Raw genomic sequence first — 22,720 nt, 5'->3', positions numbered from 1 at the left:
ACTGCTTACATGCAAGCTTCTACTCCAAGTATTGCCTGAAAGAACACAGTGTCCATATCTGACAATGGAGGTATGTCATTTGGCAAACATAGTACAGAGGGTCAAAGATCCGAAAATGGCTTGGAGTCTTTAAGGTGGTACAGTGAGTGTTCCACCTTGCCATTGAACAATTCAAGCTGCTCAAAGGGCAGATATTCTATTGTGGCCTGTATCCTTCTTGGTAAACCAAAGGATATGAGTCATAAGTACTAATGCATAGTTACCAAAGTAGCCACTGTCCTTCACTGTAGTACCACAGCATCACAGGTGTCCTGTAGGCCACGTTTCTTCACTTGCTCATCCTCAGGAATCACAGATTTTATCTATACCTTCTAAGCCTCTTCTAATAAGTTCTTTTGTGCAAGGATTGTTTGTTCTGTATTTATACAGTGTAAGCACAATGGAGTCCTAGTACATGACTAAGGCTCATAGGCAGTACAGTACAGTAAGAATAATAATAGTAATAATAATGAGCACAAGTCTGTCCTAGGCTTGGAAGTCATATTTGGATAATAATGATTGCTATTCGGATTTCTCCATTTGCAATCTGCCTAAAGAAGGTATCTTCTAGGCGATCTAGCCACAGGGTCAGACTGACTTGAACTGTCCTTAGCTGCAGACATGGCTGGGGAGCTGAGGACATGGTGAGTGTTAAAAATATTTAAATCCTTTCCAAGAAACCTGGTAACACTGACCAACTCTCTTAGGTATATTGGGTTTTCAGTAGTGGGTCTTCCAGAGATACTGAATAGCTTAATTAACTGGGAAGGCTATGGTGCCAAAGCAATTTTGACTGAAGAATGAGAGAAAGTGGAGACAAAGTCTTGTAGATCCAAGCTTCAGCCGGTCTCCCACAGTGTTCTTGGAAATTCATTATATCATTCAGGATATGGTACACATGACACTTAAATAGGGGATGCAGGAGAGCTTTTCTAGCTTGGGTCCATGGAAGAAGAAAATGACAAAACCAGTAGTAAGGATAATGCAGACAGGGCTATTGCTGAAAAATTCAACCTGATGCCTAGGAAAAAGGAGCAGCCAGTATAGTTGGTACTACGGGCTGATCTACTGACACTCAAGAGCCTGATAGCAAGGTAATTGAGGCCATCAAAATAGACAACACTATGACACCAGATGTTGAGAGAGAAAGCCAACAAAAAAGGACCTTGATATCAAGACACCAGGCACAGAGGGGCACGGTGTGGAAGCACTGAGCAATGGGAGACCCTACCTCAAAGAGCCTGACAGTGAGAGGACTAATAGGGCCTAACAGTAGCCATATTATACTATACTATCATTTAAAAAATTATACTATTATAATACATATTATATTATACTATCATTTAAAAAATTCTAAGGAAAAAAAAGCTACCTTCCCAGAAGTGGATTAATAGGTGTAGCAGCAGTCATGGCTGATTTCTTTTCTGCTGCCTCCAGTAGTCAGAAGGAAATAAGTAGCAGCTGGCCCTGCAGCTCCCTCAAGAAAGGAAGAAAAAAAGATAGGTAGTTTGTGTGCATTACCACAATAGATACTGCTTTCCAGAAAGTTTCAAACTGTCATGCCAGGGGCATGTACATCCCATATGGATGGAATCTAGTCAGTAAAGAATATATGCTGTATAATATTTAATTGCTGTCAGATATTTTGAAATAAAAACTTAAATGAAGGATGGCCCAAGGGTTAAGGTACTAGCTTAGGGCTTGGAAGACTCAGGTTCAATTTCTTGGTTCACGACAACCTTCCTGTGTGACATTTGTCAAGTCATTTAGTCTCCCTGTGCCTCAGTTCCCACCTGTACAATGGGGATAATAGTATATTGATTTCAATGGGAGTTAGAAGTTAGTGCTTTTGAAAATCTCACTAGGCACTTAAAGATGCAGATAAGTCCCTTTAAATAGATTGATATGTACATTTAAAAAGCTGGCCCTTAGAGATCTATAACTTATTAAAGGATGTGTATGTGTCCGACAAAAAAGTTTAGATCAGAGAACAGAGTGCTCTTTAATCCATCACAAATGATGTCCCAAAAGTTATTGCTGATACATATGCCACTGGTCTTCTAGGATTATCAAATTATAATCACTGAGTGGAATACAAAGGAAGAATATTTTCTCATTGAAGTAATTAACAGTCTCATCAGTTGTCCACTCTCTTCCCCACTTTACCTTTCCCTTCATCCTCCATTCCCCTCCCCAACCAGTGTAGTTGTTGTATAGTGGGATTGATCAGTGGGTGGACTAGCATAATTAAAAACACTATGGAGCTGTTCTATTTCTGGGTAGATTGCATGTATGTAATCATACCTAAAGTGCATGGGATAGTTTATGATAAAACAAGGATAGTTAACTTTATGCCGATTTTCTGTGTATGTTCCATTTTCCAAAAGGAATGTTAGGGGGGGCGGGCAGTACCACAAGGAGCCACCTTTCCCTTTCTTTCCTCCTCCCTTGCCATGTTTTTTCTCTCCTCCATGACATGTGGGAGGGTGAAGAGTGTGTGTGTAGAGGTGGGAGCATACTGGGATTACAGTTAGTTCTTGGGGGTACCACTCTGAGGCACTTCCCCCTATGTAACTGCAGGTAGATTAAAACGGGAACACAAGGAAATTCATGTATCATGTTCACTTGGACCAGTACTTCCATTTTTTTCTCCATTACATTTTTAAATATGAAACTTGCTCAACCTTTCCCTGATCACCCATGCCTCCTTCTTGCCTCCCCTCATATCTTACCTCCCAACATAGCTGACACTTCTTCAGGATACAGGACCTATTTTACATCTTGCATAAGGGCCACTTTATCACAGTCTAAATCACAATGTATGTCATCTGATTTTATGAGTATGAGATGATCTGATCACATCCATGTAGCTGAGGAGAGGATTGATCTTGTTCCCTTAAAATTATACAGTTCTCTAAAATGAGCAGGATCTAGTGAAATCCTAACAAGTCTCTGATTGTAAAAGGAATAAGGACCAAATTCTGAAAGCAGTGGGAAATTAGCTAGAATTAAATTGCAGGATTAGTCACATCTGACAAGCACCTCACAACTATGGGCCAGACACTAATATTATATGAGTATAAATCCAGAGTAACACTGTTGGCCAGATTTTCAAAAGCTCTCAGCTTCTTAAATGTCTGTTTGGGAACTGATGGAAGCTGATCATTTTTGAAAATCTGTCCACATGTCTTCAGTGTATTGCATTTCTTTTGTTCTACTCTTCTAATTTTTCTCCCTATCTCTCTCTCTCCACACACATATACACAGTATTTTCCCTTCACAGAACTATTTTCATTACTCTACTTTGCACTGTTGTATTGCTCTATATATTTCTGTTACAGTTCCATTTGGATCTATGAGAGATATACTTCAATACTAAACCCCGTGACATGACCACATGGCAGACAAACAGACAACCGTACTGTGTGATATTATTACCATGCGGTTTTGTGTAATTGTATGTTTCTGCTCCCCCTTTTCTTTCATTTGTTCCTTTCTTCCACAGGGAATAAACAATAATACTGAAAAAGAAAGTTGTTTTAAAAGTTAGCTTAACATCTCTGAATTTTTCTTTTTGAATCTCTTAACACAATAAGAGGTTGTTTTCTTCCTATTCTTAGATAATGTTTTTAGTAATATTATAGGGCCTGATCCAAAGCCCTATGAAGTCAATGGAAAGATTCCCACTGAATTCCATGTTCTTTGAATCAGGCCCATAAAGAATCATTTAATCCTGAAATCCTTACCCAGGCAAATGCCTGCATACTTAAACACAAATTTTCCTCAGTAAGGAGCTCAAGAACTAGCTTCTTAATAACATTAACAAAACTGTAAAGCCTAACAATTATCTAAAATGTATATAACATGAGTTTATGGAGACAAATGATATGAGTAAAATATGTAAGGCTTATATAACTAAATGTTCTGGGTCACTTTATTACATTTGAGTTGTAAAATAGCTAAATAGTTAATACAGTAGCTATAGTATTGACTGTATTTTCCTTAATTTAAAGAGCTTGCATTATGTGAAGGCTTTTTATTGTTTGTTTATAAATAAAAAGTCTAAAATAGCTACAAAGCTGAAAACCATTTTAAATGAAAAAACAAAAGAGAGAAATGTTTATACATGTCTTCTATTTATCTAATTTTTCCACTAGAGAAATCTTATTATCTATGTTCATTCAATGCATGATAAACTAAATCTTAGATTATCCATCTGAAAATGTACACTAAACTTTTAAAAATACAGCTCACATGCAACTGTATGTCCAGCACCTCATATGTAACTCTATTTAAAATACAAACATCAAACAATATACCATTTAATAAACAATATTACCTCCATGTATGGAACAAAGGAATGTGATGCTGTTTTGTTTGGAAAGTCATTTAAGCAAAGTTATACTGATCACAAGGTGCAGAATTGCCTCACTAGAGAAACCACAAAGAAACTAAAACTAGTTGAAAAAAACCGAATAGAATTGTATAAGGTCTATACAACCACAAGCAGCAGCAGGTGTGATCTAACTGGATCTTAGAGGAGAATTATATACAGAGTGAGATTATTAACTAAGTTGCAAACAAACACCTAATAATCACGTTGAATATGTTTTCTTTGAGACCTTCCCACGGTCCATGTTTGAACTAGTAATGGATTTTTAATTGGGGGAGGGAGGCAATTTTTCTACTGGGGGCTCCGCCTACTGCCTAGGTATTTATTGCTCTACAAATTGTAACTTCCTTCTTGCATTAGACTAACAGCTTCAGTTGTAAATCACTGACGTATGTTAAAAGAAACATAGTGTGTACCCTAGAGTATGCAGATCACTGTGCTTGGAGTAGATGAATCAGACCAGTAGTGGAACCAAACTGTAGATCACTCAGTATTAAAACAGCATCACTACATCAGTGCAAAATGGGTGTTTGTAAAATTTATTACCATCTAACAATTTCAGAGCCCATTTATTTGCTTAGAGATTTGTTTAATATTTAGGTTTATATATTATTTAAACAGAATTGATAATATAAGGCAGTGTTATTCATAATTCATCATTTATCTGTGTATATACATTTAGTTATATATGTACATATAGTTAAGTAATTCTTATATGGTAGTGAATTGGAAATATATTCTGTTATTAAATTGAAGCACACTACTACTAACATAATCAGCCTCAAACTCTTTAACATAGTGACTTGGTAGGAGAAATATTATCTGAATGACATTTATATGTAAGAGCATTTAGAAATATTTTGCTAACAAGATCAAGTATAAAAAATAATCGACACTTAATGTGTTCCACTTAAAATCACACATTTCAGGTGAATTAATAGCTCATTACAGTTTGTAATTCTAATTTAGCTGCACGCTGTCTCAAGCCTATTCTCTCCCTCCACATTAAGTAATAGACTCAGACTGCTCTCTGATTATCACTCTGGGGCTACAAGGAGCTTTGGGGGCATAATTAAAAATATTTCCAGAAAGAATCTGTAGACCACATCTGACGTCCCACCCTCTGTTAGCATTAGACCACATCAAAGGGACCTTTTTTTGTTTTCAGAAATGGTCACCAGACAATGTACAATATACAAGAGTGGGCTTATGTTTTATTGTATAGATGTCTGACTAGAGCAAAACGACTTAAGGTTGCTTGCTATTCAATGTTGCACCAAGTGAGACAAGGTAGCTACAGCCCTTTGATATTTCACTGGAGGTCGTATTCATTTCATTTGAAAGGGAACCATTAATGACAGACCTATAAGTGTTCTCTTCCCTAATAAGTAGAATACACATCGTTTGGGAAGCATGTCTGTGTTAGATGCCCAAGGCGGAAAGATTTGTAGATGATGGTGCTAATTATAAAAATGGTAACCATAATGTGATCAAGATGGAAGCAATTTGAGCAAAAGTCCACCCACTAGTCTTTTTGGTTTACTATTGTAGGAGGGAAGAAGTATGTGGGGGGGGGGGGTTCCCCCCAGATTACTAATGAAAAACTACCTAGAAATCTAAAACTGTAAATTTTCAATTTCACATCTTTATGGGGATCCAGAAATCGTAGAGATCACCCTGAGTTTAGCTATGAAGAGACTTACCTAATATTTCTAAATAATCATTATTTTTGTCCTTCTATATCTATCTGCTTATAGACAGGTTTCAGAGTAGCAGCCGTGTTAATCTGTATTCGCAAAAAGAAAAGGAGGACTTGTGGCACCTCAGAGACTAACAAATTTATTTGAGCATAAGCTTTCGTGAGCTACAGTTCACTTCATCGGATGCATTCAGTTTTCCATTATAGCTCACGAAAGCTTATGCTCAAATAAATTTGTTAGTCTCTAAGGTGCCACAAGTCCTCCTTTTCTATCTGCTTATATATCTTCAAACTATTTTCCTCCTCATCTTAGTACGTAGGTGCTATTTTGTGCAGTAATTTGTGGATGATAAAGAATTCATAAAATCTAATGTACTATTCTCCTTCAGGGAAAGCCTGTTTCAGGGAGGACTTTTGTTTGTTAATCTCTAAGGTGCCACAAGTACTCCTTTTCTTTTTGTTTCAGTGTTAGTTGAAGGATTTGGCCATTACCTAATGATCTTGTTTAAAAAAAAAGTTTAGTGCCTTGTGTGTTTATAGGTTCATATTTTTCATTAGCTATTATATTTTCATCACGTTGTTACTAAATAAACTGTATCTACATAATTCCATGCATGTGGCGTTGCAAAAGAACACAAACACAAAAGAATTAATTATACAAACATTTATCAGTTCTCAGATCAAACTCTCCTTGTGAGGCTGGGACATAACTTATGGAAAAAAAGAAGGAGGATGGTACTGGTGGAGAAGGGTGCTTTTTCGTTCTTTATGTATTTCCTTGAATTCCAGACAATTAAAGGATGGAAAGTCTTTTAGCGTTGGAGGGCTACTAAGTTTTAAGTTTCAGAATAACAGCCGTGTTAGTCTGTATCCGCAAAAAGAAAAGGAGGACTTGTAGTCTCTAAGGTGCCACAAGTTCTCCTTTTCTTTTTACGTTTTAAGTATATCTAAAAGGGAATAGCTTTCTAGATCACTTTGTCCGCCTGCCGTTGCTTTTAGAAAAAGATCGTTTCCCTTCGGTGATTTTTCCCTCCAGCAAAAGCTTATTTTCTTCTATAATGCTTTAAAGTGTAAGAAACTCTTCTTTTCTTCCGTAGCAAAGCCTTATTTTATATATTTCCTTGTAACGGACAGTGAATAAAAAATCATATTGGTCAAGGTCAAATGGTCGAATTTTGACATGGCTCCATTGAAAGACGTATTTGTGTGGCCTTCAGTCACATTAATACTAACTAATACTCAGACACTTCAAGGAAACTTTTAATTATTGACTGTTTCATATGAAAATCTAATAGAGGAGCATCTTTTGAGTAACACACCTGGGCAGCATAATTTTTTTATAGAAGTTGGATCACCTTTTGCGTTCCATTTTTATGTATAGGTAACTCCACTAGAAGAGACAAAAAGCTGATAAAGATGTGTGAAGCTACTTACTAGCAATTGCAGACCTAACTGTTATGCCTGATGTAATTTACTAGACAACAACAAATAATAAGTTAAGGGGGAAAGATTAAAACCAATGTCTTGCAAATATATATACTTTCTCTGTAGCTGGGCGCACTTTGCATGAGTGAATTTAGAAATTTGTCCGTCTTAAAAGCCCCATCCAAATATTGCATATTAGCAACAGTGAATTGATTGATTTACTAATAACTGTTTTCTTTCAGCGTTCAGGACAAAGGGAAGAAAGACGTTTAAGTCACTAACGACAGACAGTGAAATCCTTTAATACGTATTTTCCCTTTAGCCACCCGAGCAGCCAGTGTCTGAACCCCTTTTATCATGCTCCCTTTTTAAAATGTGCATTTGTAAAAGCTGCTTCCCCAAGTTGTTTTAGTTGGACATCAGTCATCCCAGCGGTCATGTGTTGTGATTTGCGATAGGGAGTAGCCAGGGAGAAGTGACAGATCCCAGGGATGAGCGCCTCACGGCATAATTTTCAGATGCATAATTGTTCTATTTTGGATCTTTCAAGGCAGGGGGAAACCAAGGCAGAAGCAGCTCTCTGCCCCTCAGCTGGGTTGCTGCTGCCGCCTCCCCCCTCTCTGTGATGCGGTTATCCGCAAGAAGCCACCGTGTGTGTGTGTGTGTCTCTCTCTCTCTCTCTGTGATGCTGTGTAATTTTATCCAGGCTGCGCTCTGGGAGTTCACACAAGACTGATACCTTTGCCTCCCTGCTTTGTATCAATTGGTCGCAGATCAGGCTATTGTTGCAGGAAGCTTCTTTTATTTCTATGCTTCGTCGATCAACGAATTTTCCCCACAGTCTCTTCCTGAAATTCAGTGGGTCTCTCTCTCTCTCTCTCTCATGCGTGCAGTCTGTCTAGCTGGAGACCCAAGGAGAACTCTGATCACTGCAGCTCCATCCAAACAGCTGGGACGCCTCGGTGGCCTCTTCCCGTGTTTTATTGATTTAAGTAGCTCTAAGACAGATACAAGGGACAGATCGAGGCAGATAAAAACTTGCCAATGCATCACGATTTGAATCAGTGTGTGCTTTGCAACTTTGAAGGGCTGCTAGCAAGACTTCTTTAATGGGACCCCTGGTGTCATCTGCGCCAAGCCTTGATCTCCCCAGCAGATTAAGGGCTGCGGCCATCATGCCACAATGGTTATAATTTGGATCTTGCTGCTGAGTTTGTGGCAGGAATCTTGGTCCCAAGGGCTGGCTGCGGAGGTGCCCAAGGTACCTTATTGTGCCAAAGGCCAGACGTGTGACCCAAGGCTGCGCAGAGATGCTGGGGGGCGCGGCGGGGTCTATGAGCATCTCGGGGGAGCACCCAGGCGCAGGAAGCTCTACTGTGCCACTAAGTATCACCTCCAGATCCACTCCAATGGGAAAATCAACGGCAGCCTGGAGAAAAACAGCGTCTTCAGTAAGTACTGTGCATGCCTCTCCCCTGCCCATTTCCTCCTCTATTAGCGTTTCAGGGTGGCTTTCAATTACTATTCGCTCTGACCCGTTGAATTGTCCTTCAGGTCTAACCTTAGAAACCAAGGCGATTAACGAGCCTTGGGGCTGTTTAGAGTGAAGTGACAGTGAAACAGACACACGGGGGGCCAGATTCCGACACCCTTGCTCTGAACAGCGTCTTACTCCCGGAATAGTCCTAATTGAGTTCAATAGGATTGCTTGAGGAATAAGGTGCTACCCCAGGGGAATTAGGGTGGCAGAATCTGCTCCTTTATTATTAGGATTTTTTTTTCCAGATTCAAATTCAGCAAGATTTTGCCCTGATCTGCTTGCAAAGCTGGAATTTCTTTGCAGTACACATTTGTCCCTCCCAGATAACACTGGCAGAAACAACCAATTCCGAAGCTGCTAATAACCGTAAGAGTAATACACTTCTTCTGTCCAAGAGTTCCTCGGTTTGGATTTTGTTGGATCTTTAATGCCACCCGACAAAGCCCATCTCTCTCCTTCCCCCTGCGCTTTTCATGCAGCGTATTCTCCAAACTCCTCTGCCCACACGCAATGCACAAACGGGAGAAATACAGATTTGGACCCGACCCAGTGAAGTCAATGGCAGAATTATGGCTGAGATCAATGGGAGTAGGATCTGGTCCTCGTTTTTCTCCAGAGTCGGCGCACTTATTAATAACTAGTCAATTTTAAACCAGCTTCCAGAATCACATCCACACCCACCCACCCACGAAATTGCTCAGTGGCTTGTGCTAAAAGCGAATGAGACAAAGGGAAAGAAATGTACCCCAAACCCCGCCACACACCCACTTCCAAAAAGTCAAAACAAAATTGTTTTTTTCAAGTTGCCTTTGATTTGGTGATAGGAGGGGGCCTACTGACCACAGCATCTGAGTGTGTGTGTGGAGGGGGGAGGGGGTTTAAATCTGTTCTCTTGCCCCAGATTTCTCCATGCTCTGAACAAGCAGCTCAGGTCTAAGATGCAGCAACTTGTGTCCCAAACCCCTTTTGATTTGTACACCTTCTTTACACACACACACAAGCTGAGTTTCCCTGGTTGTAGCATTAGTGTAGGAAGCAGCTTTTCTGTGTCCAGACGGGGGATAAACCAGGATCGAGGCAACGGTTAACTGCACTCAATTGCCACTTTGTCTAACCATCTTTGCTACAGTTGCAGGCATCTCTCCTCGCATTTCCTTTCAAAGCTCCCTCGCAGCTGCCTGTCACCAAGCTAGGACCAGGGCTGATTCCAGAGGAGTCTTCAGACCATCCAATGGCTTTCTTTAGTCTCAAACCGGGTTTCGGATTAGTTCTCCCCCCTCAGTCTGTGTGCTGCCTCCCCGCCCCCAATCTTCTTGTTGGTCTCCTCCTGGGGGGATGTGAGGTGGTGTAGACTACAAGACTTTTCCTCCCCCCCACCCCCTCCCGGCAATGTGCGGGGAATCAGCATTGAGATGAAACGGGATATGTCAAGAGCAAAGGGCTGTGAGTGAGAGAGAGAAGGAAAGGTCGGGATTTTCAAATACGTTTCTTAACAGGCCAGTGGGGATATTGCAGCCGGTATGTGGACTCGTTTCAGAGTAGCAGCCGTGTTAGTCTCTATTCGCAAAAAGAAAAGGAGGACTTGTGGCACCTTAGAGACTAACAAATTTATTAGCGCATAAGCTTTCGTGAGCTACAGCTCACTTCATCGGATGCATTTGGTGGAAAAAAAATGTGGACTCGGGGTCTCATGAAGATGCTTTGGGGAGGAAACAACTTTCTTCTCACAGCGGGACCTTAAATCCCCAGAGATCCGGGACTTTCCTTTCTTCCCACTCCCCCGGATAGGAAGTACAGCATTATTTCTGTACAAAGCATCCCACGCTGGGTGTCTGGAGCCCAGGATGCTCCGGGGAAACCTACGCCCTTGCTCTGCTTAGCGCACAGAGACCAGGAGACCTCCGAGATCTGGCTCAAGTGCACAGAGGAAAACCACGATTTCCTGGGGGGGGGGGGGGAAACCCTCGTTATCAAAGACTTTTAGGAGACATTCTTCCGAGCTCAGTCGACGGCAAAAGGGCGGGTGATTCAAAACAGCTGTACGGATTTGTCGAGATTGAGGTCCGACCAAGAATTGAACTCCGCGAAATAGGAAGGCTGAGCACTGTGTGTTTTCCAATCGTCAAAAGACACTCCTGGGTTTACATCCGGCTTCTAGATCGTTACAGAGAGGACTGAGCTTTGAAACCAGAACTGCTGAACTGGGAGCTTCCAAAAGCAAGCTATAAGTTTGCACATGTATCGCACCAGCACCTACTACCGCCTCGTCCCTTACACGAGTTCTGTGATAGTTTGCACCTAGCATCCTTTGGCTGGATGCAAACCCTTTGGGAGGCTGTCTGGGCTTCTTTCCGCCCCCCCTTGTCTAATGCATTAGACACGATCTTCTAAGGGCTGAAATATCCCCTCCCTTATTGTCATACTGTCCTCGTTTCAAGCACTACATCAACTTTCTAAAGGAAAAGTTCCTTTCATGATGATATACGTGGTTCTAAGATGCAGCCGTCTTACTCCGTTTTACCCTCTGGAGACCTCAGAAAGAGCGTTGTCCTGAAGTGGGTAGCTTTGTGACGGGTTTCAATAAGTCAAGCGCTATGGTATCCCTCGAAAAGCATTAAAGGGGATTTAAACTTTTTATACATATACATATAGGATTAGGTGAACCTGTGGTTCAATGCCAGATCTTTCCTTTTTAAAAAGAGTTAAAGCTCAATCAAACAAGCAGGCATTCACTGTCAGTTTCCAACGATTCCCATCTCATTAGTTTTTCTTTGTATTGTCTAATTTTGTTAGTCTTGTTTTATGTACATGACTGCAGCTTGACTTCTTGAGTGTATAAGTTATAAGTGCGAACTCATATCCTGGAGGTAAGTAGCTGTTCGGATGTATTTCAGAAAGTTACATATGAAGGGGAACAAACCATCTCTCCTCTGTTTCTAGGTATTCTAGAGATAACTGCAGTTGATGTTGGAGTCGTTGCCATCAAAGGCTTGTTCTCTGGCAGCTACCTGGCCATGAACAAAAGGGGAAGACTTTATGCTTCAGTAAGTTTTATTTTAAGACAGTGGCACCTTAACTATTGTACTGAAATGGAAACGTTCTATTTGGATGTCAGTAATTTTCATGGGGATGGGGGGAAGAAACACTATTATCTTGAGTGGACAAGGTTTATCTGCTATGAATAAATGCTTATAGAAAAAAAGATTGATAGCACCTTTCTGCTACAGCATTTAAAGTGCTAAGTATGCTAACTTTTCTTGTTGCCTGTACAGCCAAAGAGACAAAAATAATTTATTTGGCAAAGGCTAAGATTCTCTTGACAAGTTTTTGAGTTATACAGAATTAAGCAAGAAAAATACACCAGAAACAAATATGATATCAATATATATTCACAATGGCCCAAATTAATAGATGAAATATATCTTTGACACCAGGAGTAGGTGTAAATGTCAGATGGAAGGGAGTCAAAAACTAGAAAACCCTTCATTGATGTCAATGGGAGTTTCTCTTACAGAGTACAAAATTGGGCCACAAGCAAATGTAAGAGAACTCAAGCTGGGGTCAGAAGACAGAGATACAGCAGGAAAAGCAACTACAAAAAGTGATAAGAAGGTGTAAGTTAAAGTAAGCCCCTCAAACCATTACTTTAACCTTACACTTTCCTCCAGACTTTTAGGGTGAAATCCAGGCTCTAGTGAAGTCAATGGGAGTTTGCCAGTGACTTCAGTTTGGCCAGAACATCACCGTCACCCTTGGTGTAAAATACCTCAGCTTACACTCGTTTACACTCACTTAGGTACAAAGAACTATTTACCAACATGTAACTTACACTACTTCATTATCCATCAACTTTGAATTTGGTCCAATGCCCTTGACTGAATCTCTGGCAATCTTGAGATCAAACTATTATTATGTAGCAACTAGACTGAACGGTTTCCCCAGGAATCCTGAGATAAGAAAGCAGATTTTAAAAGAAAAAAATGTGCAGGGTAAAATATAGTTACCTGGAACTTGCTTTCCTCACCTAGTTATTACATGTAATTCTATTGATTTGAGCGATATGATACAATTAAGATAGGAGAGATTTTCCATGCCCATGCAGTCTACATAACTCAATTACCATCAAAAGTGAGGAGTTCTCAACTAACTTAATATATTTATTTCCCTCTACCACCTCAAGAGTATTTTCTGGTGAATGTTTACAAGATTCTTTCTGTAGTGTCCACTGCAGCTTTATAAAGGGGTTGTGTGTAAGGATGATGGTTCTTTGTTGGTATAGTGGATTTGTGTCACAAGTAGCTTCACCAAAGAAAAACTGTTGGAGTGGAATGTACCCCTTATTGGCTCTGTTATGTCACAGCAGAAACAGGGCTAGCCCTGTACTCCCAACTAGAGGTATTGATTGAGCACCCCTTTTCTAGAATGGTGTTCTTCCACCAACTCAGAAAAGCAGTTCATCCCAAATGAACGAAAGATATTAAAGTAAATTCTTACTTTTCCTTGTTCAGATTAGATATTTTTCCCCAGGTGGTATTTAAATGATGCTAACAGACTCCTAAGGTTCATCTCTAATGATGGAGAGAAGCCACAGATAGGCCTGAGAGGCCTTCCCTCCTGGATTTCTCCCTTCAGTGTAAGAAAGATGATCAAGCCACTTTGTGGCTGCCCCATGTTGGTCTCAGCGCCAATGAGAGGAGAATCAGCTGCAATCAGTCTCCTTTGAATTGTGAAAAATTGTCTTTGCTACTCCTTTTAGAGTTCACAACTTCTTCTCTTCTATAGGGGAAGGGACCAGAGTGGGAAAAGCTATTGCGTTCCCACTTCTCCTTTTCATAGGGCAAGTAACAGGCAACAATTCAGACCAGGAGAGGGCACACCATGGGCTTGTATACAGGGGGAAATTGACTAGAATGATTCACAGTCTGGAACCAGTCCCTTGGGAGTGCCCCTTTAGTATACTGAACCCCAAGGGTTCACACAGATCCACAGAGGCAGGCCCATGGCCTCCAAGACTGGGCTTTCAGGGCCATTGATTCCTGTCTCTCTCTGTGACTCCCTGCAGTAAATCCAAATGGAGGCTTGTACTGTACCCCTTCAGGGCACAATGCTCTCAGTGAATATTTGCAGTGGCAGCTTATATCAAAACAGCGTAACAATTTATTAGTCAGCTGGCACACAGAATCTGAAAGTCTTTAGGATAGCAAAGAGAGGCAAAATCCATCCTGGTCACACAGTCCATCATGGTCTAACCAATGCAATTGGCCAGCTAAGCTGTTATGGACTCCCTTACTGGCTCTGTCTCACTCCTTTTGACCTTAGTCCAAGGTAAGACCTGCCAAGTCCCTCCAAAACCCAACCCTTATCCCCATTGTTCTGTTCTGGGATAACTATTCCACTATAGCTATTCTGGAATAACTCCCTCTGTGGACACTCTTTCCAAAATAAAAGTGACTTTATTCTGAAATAATTACTCTGGAATAAAAGAGGAGAGGAAGAACAGAAGCAGAGAAAGAAAACTCTACCTATTGCTGCCCACATCATTATGGTATCTGACAACCTCATATTCTTTAATGTTTTTATCTTCACAACATCCTTATGACATAGGGCAGCAATAACATTACCATTTTACAGATGGCAAACTGAGACACAGAGAAACTTAGGGCCAGATTTTTAAAGGCATTTAGCTGTCTAAAGATGCAGATGCCTAGTGAAATATTCAAAATTTCACCAGGCACGCACTTTCATCTTTAGATGTAGATACCTTTAAAAATCTGACCCTTAGTGACTTGCCCAAGGTCAGACAGGAAGTCTGTGGAGGGCCAGGGAATTGAACTTAAGTCTCTCAAATCCCAAGTTAATGCTGTAACTACTGGAGAATTCTTCCTCTAAAGAAGAGGTTCGAGGAAAAAGTTCAACAAAGAATGCAGTAGAGGTTCCTTTCTGCTTTTATGTTCTACCAATATTACCTGTTTAAGTTGAAAGAATGGCAAAGAAAAGAAGGGACTTTGCTTCTTAGCAATGTGGAGGATGTTCCTCCAAATCTAGCCTGAATATTTAGGAGCTAAAACCCCAATACCAATTTCTATTGTGCACAGCAAGGCGAAGGCATTGACTCATGTGGGATTTCTCAAACCCCATTTTTATCCTTCAGTAGAGGATAAAGCTAAAGGGACAAATCTCTGTGTCTCACATAAAAAGTAAGCATACATTAAGTGAACAGCATGTATGGGATCTGACATACTGAACTTGTCACTGCTATAGTGAGGGAATGGCATGAAGGGGCATATTTGTCCCAGGAAGGATGTGTTTTTGTGTAACTCTTTGTCATGTAAGAGGAGTTATATGCTTCAGAGGACCATTCAGGTTGAAGTATACACACACCCAGGGGCGTCGAGTTATATGGGCCCATGGTGCCCGGACTCCAGCAATATTCGGTGCCTGGCTCCACCAATGTTTGGGACCAGGTCTCTCCCCCAGCCCGCCTTCCACCCCTACGTACCTCCCTCAAGTATCTCCCAGACCCCACTTGCTGCACCGGGCACCTCTCCTGGGCCCCGGAGCATCCCTGCCTCAAGCTGGTGGCTTCCCCCTGCAGCTCCACGCTGCACTCCACTCTGCTGGCATCAACTGCCACCATAGGGTCCTAGTGCCCCCCATCCCCTAGTGCCAGGGCAGGTTGACCCTGACCCTGCCCTTCTGCCTCGGACCCTTTCCTTTTCTGGTGGGACCCTCCACCAGCACAGGGGACCCCCCCAACTGCAGTCACTGCTCCTGCCCTATGCTGGGCAAGGGGCAGCCCTACCCCCCACCCCCAGTGAGGCTACAGTGAGGGGCAGCAGCAGGGAAGGAGGCACACATGTGATAGCAGCTCCTCTCCCACCCCCGCACCCACCACAGGGGAGGCAAAGGGCCTTCCTGGACCTGAGAGGGACCCTAGGAGCACATTCAGTGACAGTGGTGCGAGGTGAGTGTGCTGCCACTAGGGGAGAGGGGGCCCCTCCCCCAGACTGCTGGGGAAAGTGCTAGGGGGAGTCCTCCTCTCTGACTGCAGTCCCAGGGAAGCCTGTCTGCATCCCAAACTCCTCATCCCCAGCCCCGCCCCACCACAGAGCCCTCACCCCCCCCCATCCCATCCCTCTGTCCTAGCCCTGAGCTCCTCTCCCCAAACCCTTCATCTCCAGTCCCACCCCAGAGCCCTCACATTTTTACATAACTAAATATATATATATATATTGGCTTACAACGCAGGTGTGGGGGGCGGGGCGGGGCAGGGCAGGGCGGGGCAGTACTTAGATCTGTTCTGGGCACTACCAAAAATTATACAGATGTGCCACCCCTGTACACACCTCCTTAACCTCAAACAGTTATTAAGGAAGTTTAAAGGCAACTGTTACTTAGGACTCAGTTCAATGTAATAGTCCACAGGTGTAGTGCATCTACCTATTAATATACAGTTCATCATCAAGATACACAGTTATGTCTCTTTAATAGTTTCAAAATGTCCATAGTATATAAACATCAGGAAATTAGAATTATATTTTCAGTGCACAGATATATAATTATAGGTCCAGAAATGCAAGCAAACTAATAATTTCATCTTGACTGAACAAATTGTAATGATATGCCTGAGTATTTCTACCGCACTTTCCATCTTCAAAGTGATTTTCAGGCATTAATTAATAAATCCTCATAATTCTTTGAGACAAATGCATTATCCCTGTTTTCCAGATGGGAAAATTGAACTCAAGGGATTAGGCAATTTGCCCAAATCCCCTGTGAGTTAGTGACAATGCTGGGACTAGAATTCAGAAGGTCTGTGTTCCCAGTTCTACGTTCAAACTGGGAACAAGACCTTCTGAACCTCTACAGCATTCTTTTATTATTATTAATGTGTATTGCCATAGCACCTTGAAGTCACCACACAAGTATCAGAGCCTCACTGTGATGGATGTCATACACACACGCACATAACAAATAGAGCACATAGAATCATAGAATATCAGGGTTGGAAGGGACCTCAGGAGGTCATCTAGTCCAACCCCCTGCTCAAAGCAGGATCAATCCCCAACTAAATCACCCCAGCCAGGGCTTTGTCAAGCCTGACCTTAAAAACTTCGATGGAAGGAGATTCCACCACCTCCCTGGGTAATGCATTAGAGTGCTTCACCACCCTCCTAGTGAAAATTTTTTTCCTAATATCTAACCTAAACCTTCCCCGCTGCAACTTGAGACCATTATTCCTCGTTCTGTCATCTGCTACCACTGAGAACAGTCTAGATCCATCCTCTTTGGAACCCCCTTTCAGGTAGTTGAAAGCAGCTATCAAATCCCCCCCTCATTCTTCTCTTCCTCAGACTAAACAATTCCAGTTCCCTCAGCCTCTCCTCATAAGTCATGTTTTCCAGTCCCCTAATCATTTTTGATGCCCTCTGCTGGACTCTCTCCAATTTTTCCACATCCTTCTTGTGGTGTGGGGCCCAAAACTGGACACAGTACTCCAGATGAGACCTCACCAATGTCGAATAGCGGGGAATGATCACGTCTCTCGATCTGCTGGCAATGCTTCTACTTATACAGCCCAAAATGCAGTTAGCCTTCTTGGCAACAAGGGCACACTGTTGACTCATATTCAGCTTCTCATCCACTGTAACCCCTAGGTCCTTTTCTGCAGAACTGCTGCCTAGCCATTCGGTCCCTAGTCTGTAGCGGTGCATGGGATTCTTCCATCCTAAGTGCAGGATTCTACACTTGTCCTTGTTGAACCTCATCAGATTTCTTTTGGCCCAATCCTCTAACTTGTCTCGGTCCCTCTGTATCCTATCCATACCTTCCAGCGTATCACCACTCCTCCCAGTTTAGTGTCATCTGCAAACTTGCTGAGGGTACAATCCATGCCATCCTCCAGATCATTAATGAAGATATTGAACAAAACCAGCCTGAGGACCGACCCTTGGGGCACTCCACTTGATACCAGCTGCCAACTAGACATGGAGCCATTGATCACTACCCATTGAGCCCGACAATCTAGTCAGCTTTCTATCCACCTTATAGTCCATTCATCCAGCCCATACTTCTTTAACTTGCTGGCAAGAATACTGTGGGAGACTGTGTCAAAAGCTTTGCTAAAGTCAAGGAACAACACATCCACTGCTTTCCTCTCATCCACAGAGCCAATTATCTCATCATAGAAGGCAATTAGATTAGTCAGGCATGACTTGCCCTTGGTGAATCCATGCTGACTGTTCCTGATCACTTTCCTCTCATCTAAGTGCTTCAGACGCGATTCCTTGAGGACCTGCTCCATGATTTTTCCAGGGACTGAGGTGAGACTGACTGGTCTGTAGTTCCCAGGATCCTCCTTCTTTCCTTTTTTAAAAATGGGCACTACGTTAGCCTTTTTCCACTCGTCCAGGACCTCCCCTGATTGCCATGAGTTTTCAAAGATGATGGCCAATGGCTCTGCAATCACATCCACCAACTCCTTTAGCACTCTCAGATTTAATGCATCCGGCCCCATGGACTTGTGCTTGTCCAGCTTTTCTAAATAGTCCCGAACCACTTCTTTCTCCACAGAGGGCTGGTCACCTCCTCACCAGGATCCAAGTATAAGAAAAGAGACAACAGGTGGATACAACAAATAGATCTGGGGGAGCACAAGGTAATAGTGAGGTAGTTATGATTAGTGATAAATCAATAATGATCATCTACAGAGGAAAAAAATCCATAGATATATACATATAACAATTTAAAAGATAACATAGTTCGAATTATTGTCTCTTTCTATTGCAGGTTAGTTTTTCACATATTAGTTTGTGAATTGATAGATATTTTGATACTGTAAGACCTTGTTAATAGATAGAAAGGTAGATAGATGCTGTTATTCTGTTCTGAATCCCTCTTATACCATCCTTCTCTCATGTTTCCTCTTCTATATGCTGCAGTCCTTTGTTTAATAACCAATTGACCCCTCTGTAAGTCCTGTTCCTGCACTAGTCAGGGTGCTCAACTATAGTCCATGCTGCCTTTCTGGAGCTGATGGTTGTTGTGCTTGCTTTACAGGAAACTTACAATGCCGAGTGTGAGTTCGTGGAAAGGATCCATGAGTTGGGCTATAACACTTACGCATCTCGCCTGTACCGGACAGTGCCCAGTGGAGCCAACACCAAACGCAAAGCCAGTGCCGAGAGACTCTGGTATGTCTCCATCAATGGGAAAGGCCGACCCAGAAGGGGCTTTAAAACCCGCAGGACACAGAAATCCTCTCTCTTTCTGCCCAGGGTAATGGATAACAAAGATCATGAAATGGTCCGGCTATTTCACACAAATATTAAATACAGAGAGAGTCTACTGAAGCCTCCGAGTAAGAATCAGAGAAGAAGGAGAGGACACTAATGAATTCCTTGGGGGGATTGGGGTGGAGACTGAAAGCAAAGAGTGTTCGAAGTGCGACCAGAAAACAAACAGCTGTGACTGTATGACATGTCAGCAGGGACATTCTTGATACAATGTATATTTAATTGGATGTCACATCAAACCTATTTACTTTTAGATATTTTAGAATTATTGCCTGTGCTAAAAACAAGTAACATAAATTGAGGCACATTCAAATGTAAATTAGATGGATGTAATAATTTTGTCAATGGCCTTTAACATTTTTCTTTTCCTTAATTTAATTTTTTTTCTAACTTACTTTAGGGTGTTCTTCCAATGGGGTATTCCCCCACTGAACCATTCTCTACTATGAACATTTTACACCTGTTACCTGTTTCTTGGAAGAAAGCATAGCACTTTTATAATCCTTTCAATAGTTTCCCAGTACAGGACTATATTCAAGTTATAATGGAGTACAGAAATCTCAGAACTGGTTTATTTTGTAAGTTACATGTATTTATTTTTACCTTTGTTTTGACAAAGTCAGTATCATTCATTTTCTCTCCCCTGAAATTAACTTAAGCTGAAATTGTAAGATTACTTTGAATTGAAATATTTCAACAGTGCTACACATTGTTATGGTGTTCTAGAATTTGTTTAATTAAAACATGAGGTCATCTGATCTTGTTATTTAATGGTTTTCTATGAAGCTTAATAAAGGATATAAGCTTTACTAATATAAAGGGTTGGAAGACCTTATAAACCAGTTTATTATACATTGAATCTTATTCATTGCTTTAAGACTAGAATATGATGTTAAAGTTGTCCAAATTTCCATTAGAAACCTCTCTTATAAGGGAATGGGAACTCAGGGTCTGCTACTGCTATCCCAAACTCCTACTGAAGTCAATAACTCAACTGGGAGTTGTATCTTGGGGAAATTAGCCTTCAGGAGAGGACCCTTGACCAAACATTTTCTTTGGGCTGTTTTCTATATAAAAATCTTAGTTCTGGGAGTTAATATATTTTAACCAGTACAGAAAAAAAATCAGTTTGGCTATGCAAAAACAGATTTAAGATGGCTTTTCTATTAATTATTATTATTATTTAAAAATGCTTGTATTTTGAATTGAGATAGATCCAAGATGCAAAGTTCAAATCCAGATCTGGATCACTGATCTTGGACTTTGGTTCAATCTCTTATAGAAATGGGGTCAGTTGCAATTTCTGATTTGAATCTGGAAGTGAACTTTTGCAAAGTTAAGTGTGTTTTTGTCATGTTTTATTCTGAATTTATACCTAGTTTTGAAAAAGTGGAACTTAGCATTCAAGTAATATGATCATATTGACAGAGCAATATTTTGATTCAGAAGTGTCTGGTATGCATGGACAGTAATCTTATCAATCAATATGTTGAAATTATGTTAGCATGGGAGTCAAGGTGATCAGCACCTTGGCAAATCAAGCCCACATATAACACAACTGCGTGCAAGAGACTGCAATGGATTCAGTACAACCAGTAAAATGGATTCAGGTATTCTTTTCTTTGAAAGTTGTTCAAACATGGGTTCAAACATTGTTCAAACTTAGATCCTAAACCTCTTCCCACTGAAGTTGATGAGAGTGTTGATTTCATTGAGAATTGTGGATACTCTGAAGGTTTGGCCCATTAAAATCAGTAGAGAGATACCAAAGCATTTATTTAACGAATCAGATTGTTCAGTAAATAAATACTAATAGGTGCTATTTTAGTCTATCCATTTAATAAGGCATTTAAGGACAATTCATGCAAAACTGCCATTATCATCAATGAGAGATTTTCATGAGGGAGAGGGGAGTATTTGGCCCATAAATTGAACACAGAGTATGTTCTCAATCCAACCTCCATACCTATATATGTGAGCTCATAATCGCACCTTTGTAAGCTTTCATTCCCTTGTCCCATTTCATCCACACTTGTCTGCACCCCCACTTTATTATACTCACAAAGAAGAAAAGCTATCGCTGAATAAGAAAGATGGGCAATCAAAACCTTACTTGATCTCTGGGCTTCCATATATCAAAAACATTTTGAAAACACATACACATTAAAAATGATGCAGCTTATAACATAGGGAATACAGGAGCTGAGTAAAAAGGGATGAAAATGTGAATTGTTTTTCAACCTTTTTAAAAAGCGGGGGGGGAGGGGTGTTTTCCTTATGAGTGCTGAAGAATGCAGACATAAGGCCATATCATGTCTTCCTGCATAAAGAGCCACAGAAAGACCCAAGTTGAGCATAAAATTCAGTGGTCTTGAGAATGCGGACTTTCTTCATTGTGTTCCTCACTGGCAGACAACCCTGTGGAGGGACAGAGGGCATAGTCTTCCAACTCCATGAAGGGTCCAAAGAGCCACAGGAAGATGTTACAGGTTTCAAGATGTCTTTGGGGGGTTGGCTGCATCTGTGTAGGAGGCCAGACCTTCCCTTGTCTCCTAGACTCTGATTGCAATATGACTTCCTTAGATGCTGTGTTGGCCTTGCAATGTTCCCTATACCCCAGCCACAAAATGCCCCAGCAAGGCATTGAGTGGGAACACATAGGAAATAGTGATGAGAAGACAAGCAGTTTGGCTGGGCAGGCAAGAGGTAGAACATGAGCAGCTTTCACAGTCCTGAGAATCTTGAACATCAGGAGTGATGTGAAGGAAAGGAAAAGCTGTGCTAAATTAGGAAGGGATTGTCATGGAGAGGCAGTGCTTAATTTGTAATGAAAGAGGTGCCGGGGCTCAAGCAATTTTTTACATTCATAACTGACGCAGCAAGCCCCGAGGTGCCAGGGCTAGGAACTGCCAAGCCTAGAGGTGCCAAGGCTCAGCCCTAGTAAGCCCCGGCACAAATTACACTGGGGAGGGGTATGGTGTGGTTGTGGCTTGGCTTGCCTGAGGCTGCAGTGTGCAGTAAGGTAAGAAGATAGCTGGATAGTGAGGAAAGATGGAGATTGCTCCTCTCTGCTGCACTTAGCAGATAATGAAGATCGACATTCGGGCCCACAAAGTGAAACACAACTGGAAATGTGCATTCTGGCATAATATACATGTTATGGTGGGGGAAGAAATGGTGGGAAGAACAACATTTCCTGACCTATGAAATGATACTAGCTAGATATATTTTTTTACATATATCACAGAAATTTAAGCAATTTTAATTGCAAAAAGCAATTCTTACTTGAATTTGATGTGGGTGTATCTATTTGCGGCCAAATTTTACTC

General features: G+C 41.4%; 1 protein-coding gene across 1 annotated transcript; it reads left to right on the top strand.

Moving 5' to 3' along the window:
* Positions 1-8,687: 8,687 nt before the first annotated feature.
* Positions 8,688-20,148, top strand: FGF3 (fibroblast growth factor 3). Its single transcript, XM_038406849.2, has 3 exons — positions 8,688-9,007; positions 12,037-12,140; positions 19,156-20,148. The coding sequence occupies exons 1-3, from the start codon at positions 8,740-8,742 to the stop codon at positions 19,486-19,488; spliced, it is 705 nt and encodes a 234-aa protein (XP_038262777.1). The 5' UTR covers positions 8,688-8,739; the 3' UTR covers positions 19,489-20,148.
* Positions 20,149-22,720: the final 2,572 nt, after the last annotated feature.

Source organism: Dermochelys coriacea, chromosome 6, assembly GCF_009764565.3.
Source record: "Dermochelys coriacea isolate rDerCor1 chromosome 6, rDerCor1.pri.v4, whole genome shotgun sequence".
Lineage (NCBI taxonomy): Eukaryota > Metazoa > Chordata > Testudines > Dermochelyidae > Dermochelys > Dermochelys coriacea.
The sequence above is the reverse complement of the archived record's forward strand: the minus strand, read 5'-3'. Positions and strand labels throughout refer to the sequence as shown.

What these genes read in the sequence shown, in the direction of transcription:
- FGF3 (XM_038406849.2), top strand. Translation starts at nt 8,740, where the DNA reads ATGGTTATAATTTGGATCTTGCTGCTGAGTTTGTGGCAGGAATCTTGG. An exon ending in GGAGAAAAACAGCGTCTTCA is followed by an intron (nt 9,008 to 12,036) that starts GTAAGTACTGTG and finishes CTCTGTTTCTAG; the next exon opens with GTATTCTAGAGATAACTGCA. An exon ending in GGGGAAGACTTTATGCTTCA is followed by an intron (nt 12,141 to 19,155) that starts GTAAGTTTTATT and finishes CTTGCTTTACAG; the next exon opens with GAAACTTACAATGCCGAGTG.